General features: G+C 38.6%; 1 protein-coding gene across 2 annotated transcripts in view; it reads left to right on the top strand.

The window, feature by feature from the left end:
- LOC114312180 (uncharacterized) overlaps positions 1-26,269 on the top strand; it is a 93,633-nt gene extending 67,364 nt beyond the window's left edge. Inside the window, exons 2-9 of one of the 2 annotated variants that reach the window (XM_028258384.2) lie at positions 17,258-17,629; positions 17,703-17,853; positions 18,223-18,563; positions 18,639-18,789; positions 19,955-20,265; positions 20,342-20,492; positions 23,243-23,580; positions 25,191-26,269. In XM_028258384.2, the coding sequence (XP_028114185.2) occupies positions 17,297-17,629; positions 17,703-17,853; positions 18,223-18,563; positions 18,639-18,789; positions 19,955-20,265; positions 20,342-20,492; positions 23,243-23,580; positions 25,191-25,706 (2,292 nt within the window). In that variant the 5' untranslated portion in view covers positions 17,258-17,296 and the 3' untranslated portion in view covers positions 25,707-26,269. Of the gene's footprint in view, positions 1-17,257; positions 17,630-17,702; positions 17,854-18,222; positions 18,564-18,638; positions 18,794-19,954; positions 20,266-20,341; positions 20,493-23,242; positions 23,581-25,190 lie in introns of both variants that reach the window. The other variant, XM_082866338.1, reaches the window with a different exon arrangement.
- The last annotated feature ends 333 nt before the right edge of the window (positions 26,270-26,602 follow it).

The raw sequence follows: 26,602 nt of genomic DNA, 5'->3' as shown, positions 1-26,602 counted from the left end.
TACTCCTTACTCTACCCATTGGGCTGCTTTGGTTCGCATTCTTCGCTGTCTCCGAGGTACCATCTTTCAGGGCTTATTATTGTCCTCTACTTCCTCTTTGGATATGGTGGCCTATGCTGACTCTAATTGGGCTGGGGATGTTACTGATCGCAAGTCTACGTCTGGTTTCTGTATGTTTCTTGGAGATTCCTTGATTTCTTGGAAAAGTAAGAAATAATCAATCGTTGCTCGCTCTACTGCCGAAGCTGAGTATCGTGCTATGGCTCATGCCACTGCTGAGATTGTTTGGCTTCATTATCTCTTGTCTGATTTGGGTGTCTCTCAATCCTCTCCAACCGCTCTCTATTGTGACAACCGCAGTGCTGTTCAGATTGCCCACAATCCTGTCTTTCATGAGCGGACGAAACATATTGAGATTGATTGTCACTTTGTTCGCCAGCATCTGCAGTCTGCCTCTATCTCGCTTCCTTTCATCTTTTCGGCTTTGCAACTTGCGGATTTCTTCACCAAGACTCACACTACAGCCCGGTTTCAATTTCTTCTTAGCAAAATCTCAGTGTTTTTTGCTAAAACACCTTGAGTTTGAGCGGGGGTGTTAGAATATATGTTGTATTCTATTTTCTATTTTTCCGAATTAGAGGCGTGATTATGTTAGAGTTAGAGGTGTGATTGTGTTAGAGTCCTAGTAGAGACATAATTGTATTTTCCTATTTGGTTTAGGATTTAGAGCTATATAATCTAGGGTCTGATTGTAATCATAGACACAATTGAATATACAGAAATACAGGAAATCTTACAGTGGTAAGACTACAACGCTCATTGTTTATGTGGATGACATAGTTCTTACAGGTGATAATAGTAAGGAAATACTTCTGTTGAAGAAATATTTAGCAAGTGAGTTTGAAATCAAAGATTTGGAGAGTTTGAAGTATTTTCTGAGAATTGAAGTTGCTCGCTCCAAGTATGGGATATTTATCTCACAAAGGAAGTATGTGCTTAACCTGTTAAAGGAAACTGGAATGCTTGGCTGCAAGGCCTGTGACACTCCACTGGAACCCAATCAAAAACTGGGGGATGATGGAGTAATAGCTGTTGATAGGGGGAGCTATCAGCGATTAGTGGGTAAGTTCATCTACCTATCTCAATCCCGTCCTGATATTGTTGTTGCTGTCAGTGTAGTTAGCCAGTTTATGCATGCTCCTCATCAGATTCACTTCGAGACTATCATAAGAATTTTGAGGTACTTGAAGTCTGCTCCTGGTAAGGGTTCGTGTGGAAGTCTATACAGATGCTAATTGGGCTGGATTAGTAACTGATAGGAGATCAACTTCAGAGTATTGTACCTTTGTTAGAGACAACCTAGTTACTTGGAGGAGTAAGAAGCATAATGTGGTTGCCAGGTCAAGTGCAGAAGCTGAGTTTAGAGTTATGGCACAAGGGGTGTGTGAACTCGTATGGATCAAGTTATTGTTGAGTGATCTAGGTATTGATCAGACGGACACCATGCGGTTATACTGTGATAATAAGGCTGCCATCAACATTGCTCACAATCCGGTTCAACATGACAGGACAGAGCATATTGAGATTGATTGCCACTTCACTAAGGAGAAACTCACTAGTAGCACAATATGAATTCTGTTTGTACAATCTGGTGAACAACTCGCTGACATCCTCACCAAGGGAGTTGGGAGTAAGCCATTGCATGACATCCTAGGCAAGCTGGTGTCACCACTCAAACCCGCCCCTATAAGTTTAGTGTCGTAACCGGTCAGTAATCCGTGATTACTAAAAGCCTGCTTAACAGTAGTACAATAACGGGGCTGGCGGAAGCCATTACATAAGAAAATAAAACGTCCTATAAGCTGTGAAGAATAAATGGAACAAAATGAACCTTTATATATACCCGTATATACATTAGTCTAAATACATCAATTCATGGCAAGGTTGTATATCAAAACATGAACAAAAGAGGGATTACATTACCATCATCAATAGATACACAAAAATTAAAACCATTCATGAGACATGATTGAATCCCAAAAGGGTGATCTCCGGGCCACCCAAAAGCCTTAACACTTGGCTGATAGGAATCTCGCAGTGAGGCACAAAAGCTAGCTTGACAAAACTGAGGCAAGGTCGACGTCACTACGTTCTCTCCTACATTGGATCACCTACATACATATATACAAGAATGAGCTAGAGTCCAGTGAATAACAACAGTGTAAAGAGGTTATGAATGATGTCCTCCTTACTGTAATCCAAAATAGTTATTTATAGCAGTAAACCGAAAATCAGAACCAATTGCATAGCAGATTCATATTTCATTCAGGAATATAGTGGTCATACGTGCTACATCTAATAGCAAAACAATACAAATGGTCCTGAAGACCGAACAGACGGTCATGAAGACCGAACAGTCATATATGATGGCCATCAATACAATAGGTAGAAGTTCCAAAGATCTCTGTAACAGTAACAGTAACCAGATGCTATGAATGCCACAAATATAGTTCAAAAAAACAGGGCAATCATTCATTTAAACAGAAATATCATTTTCAAGTATAGTATAGGTTGGAAAATACTCATAAGTGAACATATCTTTACAATAGTGTTACTCACAGTTGGCTTCGCGAAACACGTGGATAGGGCGTGGCATTTGACCTACACAGACACATGCAAGCATAACACGTTCAATTCATAGTCCAAGCAACTAGTTGTTATCACTACTTGTTTGTTCGGTTAGCCTGAATTCTTCTTTATTCTCTATTATGCCCGTGAAATGCATATGAACGTCAAATACATGTGAAAATCATGCTAACGGAGACTCGGAAGATGGGAAAATGAAGCAGGAAAATGAAACCGAGCCAGCCTGAAAACCGCATGTGCGGAACTCCCATCGTATGTGCACCAACACATGCAATTGTTTCAGAATGTGCAGCTTCCTCAGCTCTATTTTCTGCACGCGCAGAACTCCCTGCCGCATGTGCGGTTCTGGGCAAAAATCTGTCCGAAAATCTGCTGTAACTTGGAACTGTTAGCATATTATATTAGCCGAAAGTATTAACATATTATATTAGCTGAAAGTCACTATGGTCTGTAATCATTTTATGCACTCAGGGATCATCTTGTAATTGTAAACCCTAATCTTCATTTATAAATAAGGGGTGATATTCTATCATACCCTAAGCTGGTTACCCAAGCTTCATGGTATCAGAGCTGAGCCTCTAGGGTTAGGGTTCAAAACATACCTAGTTGGATCATCTGCTGGGTCGATCTTCAGCCACCGTCGTCACTCCGCTTCGTCTTCATCAGCCGATTGGATCATCTGCTTCGTCTTCATCGATCTCCTCAGCTCGTCTTCGTCTTCTCCTCAGCTCGTCGATCTCCTCCAGCCGTTCGTCACTCGTCCTCATCGCCCTCGTCGTCCTCAGCTCCTCTGTCGTCGTCGTCACTCGTCGTCCTCAGCTTCGTCACTCGTCGTCCCTCGTCGTCCTCACTGTGGTATGATCTCAGACCTAGAGTATATATAAATATATATATATATATACTGATATATATATAAAAATAGCCTGATATATATATATATATATATATTTATATATAAATACATGTCTATATCCTGATATATACATAAATAAATCAATATATATATAAAAAAAAAAAAAAACAAAAAAACAAAAAAAAAAACAAAATGGTTTCTTAATTTGTTATATCTTTATAGTGGTCATTGTGCCTGTTATATCACTACCACCTTCCAGGTTTGTGATTGCCACTAGTTGTGTTGCGGGTTCGGTAGTATTGTATCACTTAGAAAATATGAGGAAGAAGAACTCCGAAAATATGAGGAAGAAGGAATATATTTCTGTTATATTCAAAACTTCTTATCTTACAAGACCAAATGACACTCCTTATATAGGAGATATTACAAATATCATTATTACCCATTATATGCCACTTACCTATTATATATTACCACTATCTACCACTATCATATTATAGACATGCCACTATCTTCCACCAACACCACTATCATATTCTATACATGCCACTATATGCCACCAACACCACTATCATATTATATACATGCCACTATCTCCCACCAACACCACTATCATATTCTATACATGCCACTATATGCCACCAACACCACTATCATATGCCACTATCTTATTAACACAAATTTCCAGCACTCCCCCTCAAGCTGGTTTGAAGATATCTTCCATAGCCAGCTTGCTAGTCAGCTTATCAAATTGCTTCTTGTGTAGTCCCTTCGTTAGCACATCAGCTAATTGTTCACCTGTTGGAAGGTAGGTCATACAGATTATGCCAGCATTGATTTTCTCCTTGATGAAATGTTTATCCACTTCTATATGTTTTGTGCGATCATGTAGAACTGGATTATGAGCTATAGATATAGCTGCTTTGTTGTCACAATAGACCTTCATAGGTGTCGGGTGAGAAAGCTTTAATTCTTCAAGAATTCTTTTAATCCACATTACTTCACAGATTCCATGGGCAACAGCTCTGAACTCTGCTTCTGCACTACTTCTAGCTACCACATTCTGTTTTTTACTCCGCCATGTAACTAGGTTCCCACCTACAAAGGAGCAGTATCCGGATGTTGATCTCCTGTCTGTAACACTTCCTGCCCAGTCTGCATCTGTGTATACTTCAACTTGAAGATGTCCATGTTTCTTGAACAGTAAGCCTCTCCCTGGAGTTCCTTTCAAATATCTTAAGATCTTATAAACGGCCTCAAAGTGCTCTGCCCCTGGTGAGTGCATGAACTGACTTACCATGCTGACTGCAAAGGCAATATCAGGCCGCGTATGAGACAAGTAAATCAATTTCCCTACAAGTCGCTGATATTGTTCCCTCTCTTTGACTTCTTCAGCCTTAGTAGCTTGTAACTTCAAGTTAGGCTCGATCGGAATCTCCACCATCTTACAACCAAGCATACCTGTTTCTCCAAGGAGATCAAGAACATATTTTCTCTGATTAACGAATATACCTTCCTTGGATCTTGCAAATTCCATTCCGAGGAAATACTTGAGGGCTCCCAGATCCTTAATGTGAAATTCTTTTGCGAGTTTCTTTTTGAGGGCTGCTAACTCTGCTTCATCATTACCAGTTAAAATGATGTCATCAACATAAACAATCAAAATTGCAATTTTACTGTTTTTTGAATGTTTATAAAATATTGTGTGATCTGCTTGACTCTGCGAGAAGCCACAACTGATAACTGCCTTCCCAAAGCGTTCAAACCACGCTCTTGGTGATTGTTTGAGTCCGTATAATGACTTGTTCAATCTGCATACTCTGTCGCTTCCAAGTCTCTGCTCAAATCCCGGCGGTAGGCTCATGAACACCTTCTCTTCAAGATCACCATTGAGAAATGCATTTTTAATGTCAAGTTGATGTAGAGGCCAATCTGAATTTACTGCAAGAGATAACAGTACTCTGATGGAATTTATTTTAGCAACAGGAGCAAACGTCTCCTGATAGTCGATCCCATAAGTTTGAGTGAAGCCTTTAGCCACCAGTCTCGCCTTGTATCTCTCAACGCTTCCATCTGCGTTACATTTTATCGTAAACACCCATTTACACCCAACTGTTTTCTTGTCTTTGGGTAGATCAACTATCTCCCAAGTACCACTTCTCCTTAAAGCATTCATCTCCTCCATGACTGCTAATTTCCAATTCGGATCATCCAATGCTTCCTGTATATTCCTTGGAACAAACAAGTGTGAAATCCTAGATGTGAAAGCTCTATAGTTTTTAGACAGTCTTTGATAGGAGAGGTAATTTGCAATAGGATGTTTAATGCAATTTCGGACACCTTTCCTAATTGCTATAGGAACATCAAGGTCGGAAATAGAAGGAATAGGATTACCTAAAATTTCGATGCCAGAACTCGGGTGGACATTCGGGTCATTAGGATGGACATTCGGGTCATTATTCCTCAGATGAAATCGCTTCCTAGTATAAACCTGAAGCTCAGGATTTAGATCATTTTGTAGTACTTCTTCCCCTAAACAAGAATCTTCTTGACTAGGCACCATAGAACTTGGTTCTCCTAAGTGATCATTATCAGACAGATGTGGTTTTTGTGTAGGATAAATGACATTGGGGAGCGGGATAGAAATATCCCAAAAACGGTCTTCTACTCCACTTGTCTCCCCCTGAAGAGAAGTGTTGGGGAAATAGGATTTTGTTTCCACAAATGACACATCCATACTCACATGAAATTTCTTGGTTTGAGGATCGAAACACTTATACCCCTTTTTGTTTGAGGAATAACCCAAAAAAACACATTTTATAGCACGGGGGTCAAGTTTTGAACGAAATTGACTGGGAACATGAACATAGGCAATACATCCAAAAACTTTGGCAGGTAAATCAGAAAACAACCTCGTATCAGGAAAAAAAGTTTTGAGACAATCAAAAGGTGTTTTGTATGTTAACACCTTTGTAGGCATCCTGTTTATCAAATAAGAGGCTGTTAAAATTGCTTCACCCCATAAATATTTAGGAACATGCATGTAAAACATTATAGCACGTGCTACTTCAAGTAGATGTTTATTTTTTCGTTCTGCAATGCCATTTTGTTGAGGGGTATCCCGACATGTAGATTGATGAAAAATCCCATTTTTTTCCAAAAACTCACCCAACTGCTCATTGAAATATTCTGTTCCATTATCAGAATGTAAAATACCAATTTTGGTTTGAAATTGGTTTTCAATCATATTGTAAAAATTTGTGAATAATTTTTTCACATCAGATTTTTTATTCATCAAATAAATCCAACATAAGCGGGTATGGTCATCAATAAATGTAACAAACCATTTTTTACCAGAAAGAGTAGTGATTTTAGAAGGGCCCCAAACATCACTATGAATCAAATAAAAAGGTTTGGAAGCCTGGTAAGGTTTTGGCAAATAAGTAGAGCGATGAAATTTTGCAAAAATGCAACTTTCACAATGAAAAGAAGAACAATCAATCCCTTTAAATAATGCTGGAAATAAATGTTTCAGATAAAGAAAACTAGGATGTCCTAGCCTATAGTGCCATAGCATTATTTTTTCTCGAACAGAGATTGAACTAGTACTATTAAAGCTTTGAGCTTTTTTATTACTAACAGGTACTTCATCAAAGTAGTAAAGACCTTCAAGCATCCTAGCACGCCCAATCATCATCCCCGAGTTCTGGTCCTGAAATTCACAATGGGATTCAAAAAATGAAACACGACAATTAGAATCCTTAGATAGTTTACTGACAGACAAAAGGTTACAGGCTAAGTTGGGGACGTGAAGAACAGCATTGAGATTAATTTTCTCAGTTAGTTTAATAAATCATTTTCCTGCAATAGGTGAAAAACTACCATCGGCTATTCTGATTTTGTCATGACCAGAACAAGGGAAATAGGTACTAAATAAATGGGAAAAACTAGTCATGTGATCGGAGGCACCGGAATCTATGATCCACGGAGAGAAGTTTAGGCAAGAGAAGGCTTTAGGATTTCTACCTGTTTGTGCCAACAAAACACTAGGAGTACCGGATGAGGAGTTAGATTTTATCAGCTTTAAGAGTTGATCAATCTGCTCTTTGTTGAAGGGACCTGAATCGGCTTCATTAGCGGTAGGAAAGCCACGATTCTTCTCTCCTTGTTTGCTGCTTTTCCAGTTGACAGGTTTGCCATGGATCTTCCAACACGTTTCGCGTGTATGGCGAGGCTTGTTGCAAAAATCACACCAGACCCGTGGCTTATCATCAAACCTGCGCTGGTAATTTGCAGCCTTGTTGGCCGCAGCATCGCTAATTAAAGCAGAAATTTCAATTGATTCACCAGTACCTTTTTTCTTAAGCATGACGCTCCTTCGGCTCTCTTCCCTTCTGACTTCGGCAAATACTTCGCCAGTGGATGGGAGAGGAGGTCTGCCAATAATTCTTCCTCGCACTTCATCGAACTCAATGTTGAGGCCGGCAAGAAACTTGTAAATACGGCTGTCTTCCACAGTTTTCTTGTGGTGGTTGCAGTCGTCAACCGATTTCCATTCGTATGTGTTGAAGATGTCAAGATCCTGCCATAACCTTTTCAACGAATTGAAATATTTGGTGACGGAATCATCTCCTTGACGAATCTCTCCCAACTTCAAAGTTAATTCGAAAACTTGAGATTGATTTCCTAGGTCAGAATACATCTGACTAACATTATCCCACAATTCTTGTGCAGTAGTATAGCACATATAATTAGAGCTTATATCCTCCTCCATGGAATTGACCAACCATGTCATAACCATAGAGTTTTCAGCGTCCCAACTGTCGAACAGCGGGTCATTAACAGCAGGAGCCTTCTTGTCACCAGTGATGTAACCGATCTTTCCTTGCCCACGGATATACATCCGGACAGATTGTGACCAGCGGAGAAAATTATCACCATTTAGGCGGATGGTGGTGATTTGGACAGAGTGAGAGTTGGACGTTTTCACCGGAATGACTTCCGACATGGCTATTACGGTTTTAGGGCTGCTGTGTTTTTTGTTGCTCTGATACCAACTTAGAAAATATGAGGAAGAAGAACTCCGAAAATATGAGGAAGAAGGAATATATTTCTGTTATATTCAAAACTTCTTATCTTACAAGACAAAATGACACTCCTTATATAGGAGATATTACAAACATCATTATAACCCATTATATGCCACTTACCTATTATATATTACCACTATCTACCACTATCATATTATATACATGCCACTATCTTCCACCAACACCACTATCATATTCTATACATGCCACTATATGCCACCAACACCACTATCATATTATATACATGCCACTATCTCCCACCAACACCACTATCATATTCTATACATGCCACTATATGCCACCAACACCACTATCATATGCCACTATCTTATTAACACAAATTTCCAGCAGTATCCATGACAGATTCCACCAGTGTGTCCCCTTCTTCTCAAACACCAAAGAGTGAGAGTCCCATTCTACCTACTACCATGACTGAGAACCCCAACCCTAGTATGAAAATCACCACCTCTCTATTTAATGGTCAGAACTACCTAGCATGGTCTCAAAGTTTGACTATGTTTTTGAAGAGCAGAGGGAAGATGGGATATGTTGATGGCAGGATACAGGCCCCTAGTACCACTGACTCAGGTTATGACCAATGGGAGATTACCAACTCTTTAATTATGAGTTGGCTTATCCATTCGATGGTTCCAGAACTTGGTGAGGGCTACTTGTCTATGGAGACTGCCCAGGACGTTTGGGAGGCTGTGGCTGTTACCTATTCCCGCAAAGGGAATTTTTCACAGGCATTTGAGTTGCGCCGCTCTATTGAGAGCACACTTCAGGGGGAGCAAATTGTTCTTCAGTACTTCACTTTCCTCACCAACGGCTGGAAACGCCTTGACCACCTGGAAGACTATAAGCCCGTTTGCCCTACTGATTCTGTCGGGTACAAGAAGTTCATCGCACGGGAACGGGTCTTTAAATTTTTGGCCGGCCTAAATGTGGAGTATGATCCAGTTAGGGGTCGAGTTCTGAGTATGGATACTCTTCCTTCACTTCAGGAGGCATTTTCCTATGTACAAAATGAGGAGAGTCGCCGATCTGCTATGATGTCCCCTGTCTCTACTGACCATTCCGCATTACTGTCTACTCCTAGAGATGGCCTCAGCCTGCCTCATCCGTCTGCTGCTAAGGAGTCTATATTTTGTGATTATTGCAAGAAGCCGCGGCATACTCGTGAGACGTGTTGGAAGCTTCATGGGACTCCATCCGGGGGTCGCGGTGATCGGTCTGGTTCTCGAGGAGGTCGGTCAGGTCAATCTAGGGGACGTGGTTCCTATTCCCGGGCTCATCAGTCTAGTGCCGTTGATACCCTTGATTCTAATTCTACTTCTGTTACCCAAGCTTCTGATACTGAGCTGGAGGATGCTTTGCGCCAATTGTTGGACCGCCGATCTTTTACTGCTCTCAGTACCGCTTCCTCGTCCTTTGCCCCCTCAGGTAACTTAGCATCTTCTCCTTGTGCTTTCCTATGTCATACATCTTTGCCTTGGATTATTGATTCTGGTGCCTCAGATCATATGTCTGGCTCCGCTGATCTTTTCTCTGTCTATAAGCCCTCTTCAGGTCAGGACAAAGTTAGGATTGCCGATGGAACTGTTTCTTCCATTTCTGGAAAAGGTTTAGTCCAAGTCACTCCTACCATACATCTATCTTCTGTTCTCCATGTTCCCAAGTTTTCTGTTAATCTATTATCCTTAAGTCGTCTTACCCAGGATTTGAATTGTCGTGTGACTTTTTTTCCTGATCATTGCCTTTTTCAGGACCTTGTCACGGGGAGGACGATTGGCAGTGGTAGTGCAGAAAATGGTCTCTACTTCCTAGATCAACCGGACAAACTTGCTTATTCTTCCACCACGTCTTCTACTACCCCCGCTGATGTATGGCTGTGGCATCGGCGTCTTGGGCATCCCTCCTTTCATTTACTTAAGCATTTATTTCCTTCTAGTTTTGCAAATCATCATGTGTCTGACTTTCTTTGTGAGTCTTGTCAACTTGGAAAACAACATAGAGCTTCTTTTGCTCCCAGTTTGAATAAAAGCTTCGTTCCTTTTTCATTAATACATTCTGATGTTTGGGGTCCCTCTCGTGTTCTGTCTGTAAAAGGTCATCGCTGGTTTGTTACATTTATTGATGATTTTTCTCGTGCTACTTGGGTGTATCTCATGAAAGATAAAAGTGAGGTTTTCTCTGTGTTTCGCATTTTTCATAAGATGATTTGTACTCAGTTTGGGGCCACTATCAAAATATTTCGTTCTGATAATGGCGGGGAATACATCGATTCTGGGTTAGGACAATATTTTTCTACTCATGGCATTATCCATCAGACCTCTTGCACCAATACCCCTCAACAAAATGGGGTGGCCGAACGCAAGAATCGGCATCTTCTTGACATGGCTCGGTGCATGCGTTTTTTTATGAATGTGCCTCGACCCTATTGGGGCGATGCTGTTCTCACCGCTGCCCATCTTATTAATCGTCTCCCTACCCAGGTCTTGGACAAACAGGCTCCGCTTCACGTCCTCCTCGGTTCTCAGTCCTTGTTTTCTATTCCTCCCAAAATCTTTGGTTGTGTCTGTTTTGTCCATAATCACTCTCCCTCTCGTGGTAAGTTGGACCCTCGCTCCCTTAAGTGTGTTTTCCTTGGTTACTCTCCTACTCAAAAAGGGTATAAATGTTACCACCCTTCTTCTCGTAAGTGGTTTGTGTCTATGGATGTCACTTTCTTTGAGTCCCAGTCCTATTTCTTGTCCTCTCCGGTGTCACCGTCCTCATTTCCGGGGGAGCCTTGGTGTGAAGTGAGTCCTGTGCCTCCTATGGTAGAACCAGTTGCTCTTGCACCACCCTCTGTGCCTCCTATGGTAGAACCAGTTGCTCTTGCACCACCCTCTACTACTGTGCTTCCTATGGTGGAACCAGTTGTTCTTGCACCCCCCTCTTCTTCTGGAACTATAGAACCCACTGTCACCAAGAATAAGGACGGGCATGTTTATGTCCGAGACATAGACAGACAACAAGTTAACTGGATACACGGGACCGTTTCTACTACACCACTGCCATCTCCTGCTTCTGATGAGAGTCTAGGTAACTTTGAATCTCGTGAGTCCATTGATCTGGATGTTCCTATTGCCCAGAGGAAGGGTGTGAGATCTTGTACTCAACATCCTATCTCACAGTTTGTATCATACTCTCATTTGTCATCCTCATATAGAGCGTTTGTGTCCAATATTTCCTCTGTTAGCATTCCTAACCATTTTCAGGATGCTCTTGCTACCTCTGAGTGGAAACTAGCCATGATTGAGGAAATGAAAGCACTTAGGAAGAATGGCACTTGGGAATTGACTGAGCTACCTACGGGCAAACGACCTGTGGGATGTAAATGGGTATATACTGTGAAACACAAAGCAGATGGGTCTATTGAGCGTTATAAGGCAAGACTTGTGGCAAAAGGGTTTACTCAGACATATGGCATTAATTATCAGGAGACCTTCGCACCCGTGGCTAAAATGAATTCAGTCAGAGTTCTTCTCTCTCTAGCAGCTAATCTAGATTGGCCGCTTTATCAGTTTGATGTCAAGAATGCTTTTCTCCATGGTGACCTCGAAGAAGAAGTATATATGGACATTCCTCCGGGTTTTGAGGATCATCAAACAGAAGGCAAAGTATGCAAACTTCGGAAGTCATTATATAGTCTCAAACAGTCTCCAAGGGCTTGGTTTGAGAGATTCACTCAGGCTATGTTTAAATATGGCTTCAAACAAAGTCAGGCAAATCACACATTGTTTGTGAAACATTCCTCATGCGGTAAGACTACAGCACTTATTGTTTATGTAGATGACATCGTTCTTACAGGCAATGATAGTGGGGAAATACCTCTGTTGAAAAAATATTTAGCCAAAGAATTTGAAATCAAAGACTTGGGAAGCTTGAAGTATTTTCTGGGAATTGAAGTTGCTCGCTCTAAGGATGGGATATTTATCTCACAGAGAAAATATGTGCTTGACCTGTTGAAGGAAACTGGGATGCTTGGCTGCAAGGCATGTGCCACCCCACTGGAACCTAATCAGAAATTGGGGGATGATGAAGGAGGAGAAGTTGTGGATAGGGGGAGTGTTAAAACCTACCACCTACTTCACCCACTTCACCTACTCCATTACACCTACTCCACCCACTTCACCTACTCCACTACCTACTACACCTATATCTCCTATATAAGGAACCCCTCATACCATTTGTAATACACAACATACAACAATCAATAATACAATCATTTCTCTTTATACATTAAATTTCTACATGGTATCAGAGCTATAAGATTTAGGCCTATATTTCTTTCTCGCCGGCGGGCAGTCGGCCGGCAATCTTGCCTTCGCTGCCCGCTGGAGTTTTTCTACATATACTCACTTGACGATCTGCGTTGATTCATGATCAGACAGTCCAATTTTGTTCCTGCCCCTTTGTTTCTGCCGCCACCGAGCTCGCCGGAGAACTCCGCCATGCTGCTCTCGCTCAGTCACCGGAGAACTCTTCTGCTCAATCCTTGATGGTGTTGTCATAGCTACACGAGACCAACAAATCTAAGCCCGGCTGAGAGAGACGGGATAATTCATTTAGGAGCTGCTGTTGTTGCACATTAAAATCTGGCAACAAATCTAAGCCCTCTGCTGCAATATCTCTTGCATTTAAAGATGATCACAAGCGACTTGACTGAAAATGAACTGCTGTGTATGTGTTGTGGCTCTGTGTGAATGTGTGTATGAACTGCTGTGTGTTGTGTGTGGAGAACCAACCCGAGAGAGAGAAGTTGGGTGGGTTTCTCTTCTCTAAACCATGCTCCACAGGCTGTTAAAGCTCCAAACACCAAACACCCACCTTTATTTTAATATTTCCACCCATTTATTTTAAACTTTTCTTCCACCAACCCACCAACCCACTGATTTTATATTTTATTTTATCACCCATCATTTCTTTTCACTTTTTCTTCCCACCACTTTCAATCAACTTGTCTTGCATAGCGGGAAAATTGATAAAGAAAAAAAAAAATTTCCAATACAATACGGCACACCACTGGCAATACACATCTGCTACATCAGTGCGAGTGTGACTTCAAAATTTCAAAATCAAAATTTCCAAATTTCAAGATTTCAAGATTGCATTATTTTAACACTCCGAACCCCTCATCCCTTTTCTCTCTCAAGATTTCAATATTTATACAACTGAGGAAGTGAGCATCATCCCTTTTTTCATTAATTTCTTTTCTGTATTCTCCACCCACACAACACAACCCCTTTCTTTTCTTTTCTTTATTCTCCACCCACACAACCCAACCCTCGACTCTCACTCACTTTTTTTTTTCACACTCATCCACCGCCCAAATTTTATTTTTTATTATAAAACTTAATTGGTGCTCTATTTTTATTCATTATTATATATTCATCATCACCATGCTTATCATTTCATCACTATCTCCATATTTTTTTTATTATTCGATTCCCTTATTTTTTCAAAAAAAAAAAAAAAAAAAAACATTCATCATGCACACCAAACTCATTTTATTCATATACCCCCCTGAGGTTTCGGAAATTACATCCCGCCCCCTGAGGTTTGTATTTTCATAACAATTTACCCCCTGAGGTTTATATTACATAACAAATTACCCCCTAATTTCTTATGCAAATATAGCATTCAGGGGGGAATTCGTAATTTCTCAAACCTCAAGGGGGTATCTGTAATTTAGCCAAACCTCGAGGGGTGTATATGTAATTTGCCCTATCTCTATTTATAACGCTAGTCAACGTTAATCTAGGCCTATCCCGTCCCCTAACACTTTCATCTACCGTTACAGCATCGCATCTCTTCACTACTGCCTCTGTTGGTCTCCGTTGAATATGACCAAACCATCTCAAACGATTCTCTCTCAACTTATCTTCTATCGGTGCTACTCCTACCCATTCCCGAATACACTCATTCCTAATCCTGTCCTGTCTAGTCTTACCATACATCCACCTTAGCATCCTCATCTCAGCTACATTCATCTTATCTACATGTTGTTTCTTGGTTGCCCAACACTCCGTCCCATACAACATAACTGGTCTAATAGTCGTTCTATAAAACTTACCTTTTAGTCTAGTGGGTATTCGTTTATCGCACAATACCCCAGACGCACTTCTCCACTTACACCATCCCGCCTTAATCCTATGGGCCACATCTGCATCAATCTCTCCCGCTGTTGTGATAATCGACCCTAAATAACAAAAATGTTCACTCTTAGGCAGTTCTTGGTTCTCAATCTTCACTTCTCCTCTGCTTTCATTGTTACTGTTACTAAATTTACACTCCATGTACTCTATCTTAGTTCTGCTTATCCGAAATCCTTTAGATTCAAGAACTTTTCTCCAAATCTCCAACTTTGTGTTAACTCCTTCTCTAGTCTCATCCACTAACACAATATCGTCTGCAAAAAGCATACACCATGGCACGTCATCCTGAATATTTATCGTCAACTCGTCCATAACTAAAGCAAAAAGATAAGGACTTAAGGTAAATCCTTGGTGTAACCCTACAGTGATAGGAAATTCATTTGTTTCTCCAGCTGGCGATCTAATAGTGGTCACCGCCCCTTCATACATGTCCCTAATCACGTCAATGTAGCCTTTTGTCACCCCTTTCTTCTCTAACGCCCACCATATTATATCTCGGGGCACTCTGTCATATGCTTTCTCAAGGTCGATAAACACCATATGAATGTCTCTTTTATTTTCTTTATACTTTTCTATTACTCTCCTCAAAAGATAGATCACTTCCATTGTTGACCTACCAGGCATAAACCCAAATTGATTCTCTGACACCTCTGTTATGTCTCGCAATCGGCGTTCCATCACCCTCTCCCACACTTTCATTATATGACACATTAGCTTAATTCCTCTATAATTATTACAGTTCTGGACATCACCTTTATTCTTATAGATTGGCACTAAAATACTCTTCCTCCACTCATCTGGCATGTTCCTAGTCAACAAAATTTTGCTAAACAACCTAGTCAACCAAGCAACTCCCTTTTTACCCAAACACTTCCAAGCTTCAATAGGGATATCATCAGGTCCTAAAGCCTTATTTGATTTCATCTTCTTAAGTGCAATGTCCACTTCAAAGTTCCTAATCCGGCGATAGAACCTATGGTCTTGGTTTATCGTATTACTGATTATTTCTTTCTCTATTGTCAGCGTAGGTGTGCATGCAAGATAGACTGAGGTGCAAGTGATCATACAAGGTAGGCCAAGGTGAGACACGATGCTTGGCCTAGGTGTAAGGTCTGGACAAGAGTAGTCTCGGTGACCACACTTAAGGAAATAGTGAAGTCTAGAAATCTGGGTTTCCCCTTGAAGAACATGAATGCCAAAAATCATAACTTCTTATTTAAAATCTGAGATTTCCTCATATAAGTTCAAAGACATGGACCTGGGTACCCATACTTGGAGATTTCATAAAAACAAACACAAAAACATGGAACTTGATACAAACTTTCGGATCAAAACATGGTTTTCCTTCAAGAACATAAGAACATCACTTTCTCTTTCTAAAACAAAGCTTTAAATCAATGCATGGCTTATGAATCATACTGGATCATGCAATGTGATCAGATTAACATAAAGAACAATAAGAGTAGATCAAGAATCTAACCTCAAAACACGAATCCAACGGTTCAAACTCTAAGGATCAAGCTTGGAAATCTAGTTCTCTCTAAGAACTTCTTCTTCCTCTTCCTAGAGCTTCTCTCTCCAAGGCAAAGATGTAGCAAAATGAAATGGGTTTCTCACTGCTAACCCTGACTAATACCCACTTCTGGGACACGCGGCATCATCTGGTCAAATCTGCTCTCAAAAGGTGCCAAAATGAAAAGACAAGAGTATGACAAAGTGTGTTTAACAAGTAAGGTGGCATGGGCACTCTGACAAGGTAATGATCCTGGAGGCATCAGGCAAGTAAGGTTTCCCTGATCTTGGCTAGGAAGGATAACACTTGACCTAGGTGTGCCACACCTTGGCCTAGATGTGCCACACCTCGTCCTAGGTTGTACCAGTCCAAGCCTAGGTTGCTAGGTGTTGGCTAAGGTGCACAACAAGGCTTCAAGATTCAAGGATCAAAGATCTAGGATGCCTAGATGATAAACATCTCGGCCTAGATGATACACATCTCGGCCTAGGTGACGCACACCTTAGCCTAGATGATGCACATCTCGGCCAACATGCCAGGGTGATGGTGGGGGTCAACCAAGGTGGTTCCAAGATGGTCCTAGGTGTTGACGCTCAACGGTCTAGGTGTAAGAGGTTCAAATGTGTGACCTAGGCATGAGACAGCAAGGATAGATAGCCTAAGTTCAACACACAAAGCAAGGAACAAAGCATGCATATAACACTTAGGCAAAACACGTTAGCACAAAACAAAGCAGGATCCTTTACTTAGGCATCACAATTCAAAGTCTGCAAATGCAAGCTTAACAAGGCAAAATCATATTAATGCTCATGAATATGACTAAGACAAGAATGAGGGTTGTTATAATCTAAGTAATAGAGTTCTTTGGATTGACGTTATTTGCTTGCTAATTATTTTTCCACTTTTGGTTGGCCATGCTAGATGATGACTTGTGTGACATTTTATCGTGCAGTTATATAAATGAATTATATTCTTAAGTTCTAGAGAAATAATGGGTAGCCAAACTCCCACAAGCAATGATCGTTCAAGAACATACTGGACACCGACAATGGAACGTTATTTTATTGATCTTATGCTAGATCATATGCATAGGGGGAATAGGACTGGCCATACATTCAACAAGCAAGCATGGACAGATATGCTTTCCGTGTTCAATGCGAAATTTTCCTCTCAATATGACAAAGATGTCCTGAAAAGTCGTTATACAAGTTTGTGGAAGCAATTCAACGACATAAAGAATCTTCTTGGGCAGAGCGGATTTTCTTGGGATGAAAGTAGACAAATGTTGGTAGCTGATGATTATGTTTGGGATGCATACCTCAAGGTGCATCACTTTTCCTTTCATATCCTAAATTTTTCTATATCCTTCTTCTTAATTAATATTAAATTACATGCAGGTTCACCCTGATGCATGGCCTTACAAGACTAAAACAGTTCTGAACTTCAATGATTTATGCCTGATATATGGGTATACGAGTGCTGATGGAAGATACAGCCGTTCAAGTCATGATGTAGATGTTGAGGATGACATCCAAGGAGTGAATTTGGGTGTGTTTCTTTTTTTCCTGTTATGGATATAGGCCACACTTGGCTTTGTCGTTGCCTTCGGAAAAATATCTTGTTATAATGTGTTATTGTTCTGAATGGCTAAGTCCTGTCAATTCGATACTTTCCAAATGGAGTAAGCATAATTAAGAAGTCAAAAGCTTTGCATCACCTTACGTTGCTTTTGATTTATGAACTGATCCAGAAGTCTTCACGATTTACTCTAATTTGAACTTCAGTAAATTTCTGAAAGAAATGCTGTTGTATGTAATCGGACTTCTCTTCTGATGTTTCATATCTTTGTTCTTTAGTTAGTGAACTATACATGTTAGTAATAAAATTACAACATTTATCAATGATTTCATTCTTCAGCTGATGGAATTCGTAGCTTGGCCCCTTCAAGTAGTGAGCGTTTGAGGACAGATTGGAATCCAGATATGGACCGATATTTCATTGAGTTGATGCTGAACCAACAAGAGAGTGGCAATAAGCTTGATAATACATTTAACAAACAAGCATGGACAGATATGCTAACTTTGTTCAATGCAAAATTTGGTCCTCAACATAGTAAGAGGGTTTTAAGACATCGATACAAGAAACTGTGGAAGTACTATAATGATGTAACAGTTCTGCTTAAACAAAATGGGTTCTCTTGGGATGAGTCACAAGAAATGGTAGTAGCTGATGATGATGTTTGGGATGCTTATGTCAAGGTATATTTCTTATTTAACTAGAGCTTGTTTGTTCCTTTCTTCATTGCTGATGTTGCTTACTTAACATATATGTAGGCACACCCACATGCGCGATCATATAGAATCAGAATGTTGCCAAATTATAAAGATTTGGGATTCATATTTGGAGATGCAATCAACGACGGGATTCAGAGTGATTCACGTCAGGATAAAGAGCTTGAAGATGATACCTCGGGGATAAAGGCTGGTGTGTTTGAATTTTCCATTACCAAGTTGGGACTTATTATTTATCATAAACAATGTTGTAATTATTTTGTTTCTGCTAGTGATAGTATGGGTTATCTTTTTATTTTTCTAGTACTCCATGATGTTGAATGGTCACAATTTAAGATTTGGTTCTGATCAAGGGGCTGACAATCTCTTGTAAAGTTCATGAGCAGTTGTGGTCAAGTGAAGATGTGGGTGTTTGGTTTGGTTATTGTTTGATATTTTATTGTAATGGGAATGGACTTGCCTGAGGCAATTGACATGTAAATAGGAGTTGTGTTTGAAATTGTCTGGTTTTGATTGTTGATGATGAACTAGGTTTTTTGCTTAAGCTAATGGCCTTTGACCAAGAGTCCTTTTAGTGCTATTTTACCCACCTCTCTTCCTTCCATTTTTTGTGTGTTTCTAGACTCTTCAGCTTTCCCCTTAGTGCTTTGTTTCTCTTTCAATGCAGGTTAGTCATCCCCTTCTCCCCTCCCCGGGTGCTTCTTTTTCCTATTCGTTTTTTTTAATTGCTTTTGCAAATACAATTTGCAGTCATTCCAGTTCCCTGAGATAACATGTCAGAAACTAAGCTCAATACATGGGTAGCCCATATTAACAGTTGAAAAACCTAGCCCACGCTTCTCCTTAAAACCCAGGTCTTAAAGAGAGAGAAACTAGAGCCTTATAACCAGTACAGATGGGGCAATTCCAAGTGATGTGAGACACATTCCAACACACCCTCCTGGACCACAACATACACTAGCTGGACAAACGACCCACCAGTTACAAGCCCAATCAAGCTCTGATACCAAGTTAAAAAGCCTATCCCACACTCCTTAAAACCCAAGTCTTAAGGAGGGGGAAACTAGAGCCTTATAACCAGTACAAATAAGGCAATTCCAGGCGATGTGGGACACATTCCAACATTAACTAGGTTTAAACATTGATAACTAGAAATAGTTGAGTCAAGTGAGGCTTATTGCATGATTCACCTAACCCAGCTGAGCTAATAAATGCTGCAAAATTTTAGTTTAGAATCCAAGAACGGTTATGCAGTGTCAAAAGGTCATCATTGATTTACTATTGTACTTTTTCCTTGTAAACCTAAAATCTTCTATGAAAGAAGGGCTAGTCTGACAAACAGGATGTTGGTTTTGTAGGTAGTGAACGTTCAAGAACATATTGGACACCACCTATGGACCGTTGCCTCATTGACTTGTTGCTAGACCAGGTCCATAAAGGGAATAAAATTGGGCAGACATTCATTAGCCAGGCTTGGAATGACATGGTTGCATCATTCAATGCCAAATTCAAATCTAATTATGACAGAGATGCCTTGAAGAATCGATACAAACATTTGAGGAGGCAGTACAATGATGTTAAGGTTCTTCTTGAGCAGAATGGGTTTTCTTGGGATGAAACACGAGAAATGGTAACAGCTGAAGATCATGTTTGGGATACTTATACCAAGGTGAACTTCTTTCTATTCACTCATTTATGTCATTCTGCTTATATCCAAGTTTTATGAATAAGTGTTTTTCATGCAGGCACATCCTGATACTCGATCATACAGAGTTAAAACTGTGCCAAGTTATCATAAATTGTGTGTTATATACGGACAAGACACATCTGATGGAAAATACAGCCGTTTGGCTCGCAATGTAGACCCAGACTGTGAAGTTCCCCTTCTGATGATAGGTATGTTCCATCTATTGGTTGTGACAAGTTGATCAAATATTCTATAATAGATAGGGAAAAGAATATTCTGTTTCTGTGTTTCTGCACACTCGTTTCTTTTTTTGTGGTAAAACTGGAAAGGCGCAACTTTTAGACATGAACTTTGTATAAGACAAAAATGAATACTGTTTACTATAAAAGCAAGTATGAATTTCAATTTGTGTGATTTTATGAGATACGTAGAATTTGCTTGAATATTGTTTTTAGTAAAACACACGTCTTTGTTAGGACTTGCAGCCTGCCTTTCAAGTCTAATTTCTGGTGCCATAGTACTTCTTGAATCTTGCACAAAAAATTCATTGATTTGCATTTTTTCCCCTCTCCCATAACTCCTCTACTGGGAATTTATTTTTAACATGCATAACTTGATCTTATGCATGTCATTGTTCAATCTCTTATATTAGATTGGATATTGTGCATGGTTCCAAGCTCATTTGATTTTCTGAACATTCCTCGAGTGTGAACATATGCCTTTTCTTGTTTTCCCTATATTTTTATTTTTTCTAACTTGCATAAATTGGCTATATTTCAAATTCATTCTTGATTTGTTTCCGAATTCTTCATACGCACTGGCACTGCCTGATATATGACATTGACAATCCTGAAGAAATGAGGAGAATGCATCCTGCAGTTAATGTAGGATTGAAGAATAATAATGGAAAAATAGGGTTAAAAGGGCTTTAAGGGTGTAATAAAAGGTATAATACAAAATTGGTTGAAAAATTCTTAGTTTTAGTGGAAGTGATTTTCTTGGAATTAAGATCATTTATTGCTAAAATTTCAGACAGATATTATCCTATGGTTTTTGATGCTTGGAAAAGAGAAATATTTAAGAAAAGCAGTAGATTCATCAAATTATGATGTTTTTTGGTACAGAAATTAGGGACAGATTGTGATCAAGACAATTAAATCTTGTCAAAGAAAATTTTTGGAATCACTAGGTTGGGATCCAATCACGTAACCCCTAAAATGCAGCTAAAAACTTCTATAATTTCATCTCCGTTGAACTAAATGAGTTTATAGATATATATATATACTCATATTTCTCTTTAGATTCTACTAGAACAGGGACTATCAAAGTAAATTTTCAATGAATGAAACTATTTTTTTATTTTTGATAGATAAAGTATGGATGTACATTTGTAGAGATTCAAGAAAGGAGTCACCCATGCAAACTAGACATATACACCAAGAAAGAAATCCAAAACACAAAACTAGAGCCACTATGCAAAATGGATTACACCAAAGAATCAAACGAAAGGAAGGCTTGCAAAAATTCCCTTTAAGCTAAAAATGAACACAAGAAATTGAAGATATTCTATAAATGGCCATCCCTATATCTTCAAAAGTGTTTCTATTCCTTTCTCTTTCCAAACACACTACATCAAGCACATAGGCACTACCATCCACGCCTTTTGTAAACTCTTTAAATGATTCCCATGTGCCCAATTTTATTAGAACTCCACTAAGGCTAGCATCATCCACGCTACTCCAAAAATCACAAATAATAAATTAACAATACTAAAATGAGACTACTGAATCAATTAATTAATCACCAATATAAATCATGGTTGTTAAAACCTGATCCGGATCCAACGATTTTATGATTCATTTGGCCAAAATTGATCCCAATTGTGTAGAAAATCCCTAATAGGTAGGATCTTTTGATCCTGATAGTTGGATCTTGTTAGGTTGTGGAATCTCAATTCAGGTATGATCCTACTAATCTAATTTTTTAGCCTTGTTTTGCATTGTATGTGGCTTCTTTTTTCTTATTTTTGATGTTTGTGGTCTATATACAAATTTGACACTGCCCAAATGGGAAAAAAAAAATAAAAAAGTCATTTCTAAATTTGAAGGACGAGAGATTGATTGGCTGTTACATGGACTTGGATATGGGGTTAGGTGTAGATATGTTTCTAAAGTGTAGGATTCATTTAATTCTCATGTTAAAGACAACTGGACATGACTATAATTCGTATTTCTTAAACACTACTTTTATGTTTCAAGGATAAATTGATGTTTACAAAATTAAATACATTTTATATTTAAAATGCAAGTCTTATGCATAGTTATATAGTAAACTTGATTGCTCATACATCCTTGTTGGATGCATGACCAATTAGGCATATTGGACATGTAGCGCATACCCAAGTATCAAGTGTCTGATATGAGTTCTTCACAAATTTATAAAAGCCCATGTAACTTGTAGTTAATAGGCATAAATATGCGTTGTTTTGTTATCATTGAATCTCCCAAGTTAGTTTATTCAAACTTGTAATGTGTTTAATGTGTCATGTATCTCCCAAATGTATGAAGTGTTTGCAGGTCTAAAAAATTTAAGAAAATAATAGGAAACTCTTGGACTTATGTCCAACACAATCCAAATGTGTACTAGTATTTTTAAATTTTTAAAAGTGTTTGTGCTTCTTAATCTTAGGTTACATGTGATCTACACCATTGCACTATTCTGCAGCACACAGAAGCAAAATACTTGTCCATTGGCTTGTATAACTTATCCTGGAATGTTTAAACTTTTAATGGTATACAAATGTAAGGATGTTTATCCATGTGTAGCTCCATTTTCATTTCTACTTGAAGCAAATCAGAATTGCATTTTTTGTGATATACATGCACGTCTAAAGCAAGGTTTCCTTTATTTATTTATTAAATTTTTGATCTTCCTATAAATGGTTTTTCTCAATTTCTAGGTGATGGGAAGGAAGACGAGTTCCATGCTAGTGCACATCCGGTGATGGATTGGACACCATCAATGGATCGTTACTTTATTGACGTTATGTTGGAGCTGGTGCATAGAAGGGATAACATCAATCACACATTCGATGAGCAAGCTTGGGCATACATGAATGCATCATTTAATGAAAAGTTTGGTGTCCAGTGTGACAAATATGCATTAGAAAATCAGTACATGTGCTTGATGAAACATTACAACGACATCAACAATCTTCTCAATCAAAGCGGATTTGCATGGGATGAAAGGCTGCAAATAGTTGTGGCTGATGATGATAAATGGGAAGCTTATATAAAGGTTCATTTCTTTGGCTTTGTTGGCTTTTCTAGTTCTGCTTATTTTTGTCTTTAATGCACTCTCTTTAAAATTTTGTTTAATTTTTCTACTTTTTAAGCCCTTGACTAAACTATCCTAAAAATTAAAAAAATGTGATTTTTTTTTGGGTGAATTACACTAATGGTCCTTATAATTTGGGCTTGTGTCATTTTGGTCCCTGAATTTTTAATTGTGACACATTTGACCCTGAATTTTGAATCTTGTTTCAAATAAGGACAATTGTAGATACTATTGGATTTTTCAAGGGTAAAATCGTCAATTTGATAAAATATAAATTAATTTGACAAAAATAAATGTCAAAAATATATTTTTGAATTTTTAAAAATTATTTCTAGCTGCTAAAGATAAAATTATATAAAATTGATAAACCTTTTAGACATTTTTTTTTTTGCCAAATTAATTTTTATTATGTATTTGGATGACGATCATGTAAAATTAATTTTTAAAAATTAATCATGTAATTTTTATTAATTTTTATCAATTTTACATAATTTTATTTTTGGTGGGTAGAACTAATTTTTAAAAAAATTTAAAATATTTTTTGGACATTTATTTTTGTCAAATTAGTTTATATTTTATTAAATTGATGATTTTGCACTTGAAATTAAGCAATGGTATGTTCAATTGTCCTTATTTAGAACAAGAATCAAAATTCATAGTCAAATATGTCACAATTGAAAAGTCGGGGACTAAAGTGACCCAAACTATAGGGGACTATTAGTGTAATTTGCCCTTTTTTTTATGGAAAAAAAAAACACTCAGAAAAGAAGAAAATAAACCAATTTCTGTAAGTTTATATATATAAAAGGTGTACCCAGTGCACGAAACTCCCGCTTAAGTGGGGTCTGGGGAAGAGTTGATGTACGCAGCCTTATCGAAGAGGATGCCTCCGCGACGCGAACCTGTGACCACCAGGTCACCAAGGGGGGGCTTTATCGCTACGCCGAGGGTGACCATTGGTTCAATGGTAAAATCTTGGCCTAGTAACCTTGAGATTATGGGTTCAAATCACGGGACAACCACTTTGTGCACTATACCAAAGGTTAAGGGTGTATCCAATCTTTCCCCTCCTAGACACATTAATGTATACTAATTGGGTGTTGTTTATATATATATGTGTTTGTGTGTGTGTGTGTGTGTGTGTAATATGGGCTATTCTTCTTTAGTGAACTTTTTTCAAAATTGACTCAAAATTTTCTTTTAAAATGTTTAGATTCATCTAGTCATGACGGACCCAAAAAGTAAAAACGAAAAAGTTGACTCTAAAAGTTGAAAACAAGTTTAGAAAAAACACAAAAAGTCGAAAACATAAGATGGCATATAGATTATTTCAGTTCTAATTTGTTTGAAGGGGTGATTCCTGCTATCCATTTGTATCTTATTTGGTTCTCCACTATTGAAAGTTTTTCACTATAATGCAGTTAAAAATCAAAGCAACGAATTATATTTACCATTCACTATTATTGGATTATACATATTGGTATCGGTCTGCTCTAGAGATATGTCCACTTTGACTTCGAGTTGATTATTGATGTTACTTATTACTGTAGCATAAAAATGATATTCTGCAGGAACACACAGATGCAATCGCTTACAAAAATAAAACCTTGGGGTATTACAATGACTTGTGTATACTTTTTGGGAGCAAAATAGCGGACAGAGGATTAAGCTGTCAAGATATGGGGACAGAGATTGACTATAAAGCCCTAGAAATTGAAATGGATCAAGCTTCTGGGTGCATTCAAATTCCATTATTGGATGTTGACACCTCTGATCGAGGGAAAAAATGGCCAACTAAAATGCCATCAGTCTCGGGACGATCTAGAAAAGTGCAGAAAACTGGTGAAGAAATTCAAGAGCCTTGTATCGATACCACCAGTGTAGTAACAAGGTTGGTTAAAAAGCAAGAAAAGAGCTATGACTCAATAGAAAATGCCATTGATGCACTTCAAGCAATATCGGATATTGATGATGAGCTATTGTTGGATGGTTGTGACCTTTTGGAGGATGAGAGGAAAGCAAAGACATTTTTGGCTTTGGATGTCAACCTTCGGAAAAAATGGTTACTTAGGAAGCTTGGCCGCTAGGGGCCTATGCCATTGTTCAAGTGTGGTATGTTCTGAAATGTTGATTTACTTTGAAGAGTTCTGACAGTTTAGGTTAGCGGTTCTTTTTAGCAAGTTTGGCAACATAGCTTCTGGGTTTTTTACCTTGTTCATATTAATATTCCCTACAAATTTTTTAGCAGGTTTGGCTTGCAAGAAATTGTTCATGAGCCATTATTCTAGTGTTGATGCAACTCTCTCTCTCTCTCTTATTTTTTAGTTACTTTTCAAAGTAAAGTAAAATGGAGTTCAAAACATGGGTCATCGCTCATTCCTTTGATCCCGAACCATATTCAGAGCCCGGTTATGGTCTTCTTGAACTATTTTAATTAAAACCCTAATCTTTTTAGAGTGAGAATTGTAGTGTGTTGGAGTGATTTGTAGAAAAATTACAATATTGTTATTGTTTCTATTTCTCTTGTCTAAATGTGTCTATATTTATAGTTGTTATGCCTTTACATTTTGTGTTCTCTGAACATGATTGTGTAAGTATGTTTGATTGAATCTTTTCCAACTGTTGTATAAAAGGTTGAATTGTTTAGTAATGTCTTGTTTTTGTTTGATTGCATTCTCAAAGCTTGTGCCATGTAACAGGGTTGGCAATTGGGGAGCTTCTATTTCCACTACATAATTTCCACTTGACACCCTTTTTCTTTTCACTCATTCAAAAATTTTAAAATTTCTATTTCATCTCTCTGCTACCTTAAATAATTCAAAAAATAATCTCATCGTTAATCTTTCTCCTCTGTTTACGCTTAATTTTCCAAACCCTAACCCGCATCCATCATCTCCAAATAGCACCCGTTATCATCTTTGCCTCCCTTACACAGTCTTTGATTTGCAACACTTTTTTAACTCGTCCATTGAAATGAAAAATG

Source organism: Camellia sinensis, chromosome 4, assembly GCF_055761805.1.
Source record: "Camellia sinensis isolate YWXY chromosome 4, ASM5576180v1, whole genome shotgun sequence".
Classification (NCBI taxonomy): domain Eukaryota; kingdom Viridiplantae; phylum Streptophyta; class Magnoliopsida; order Ericales; family Theaceae; genus Camellia; species Camellia sinensis.
Note: the sequence above shows the minus strand (reverse complement) of the source record. Positions and strands in the feature narration are given on the sequence as shown.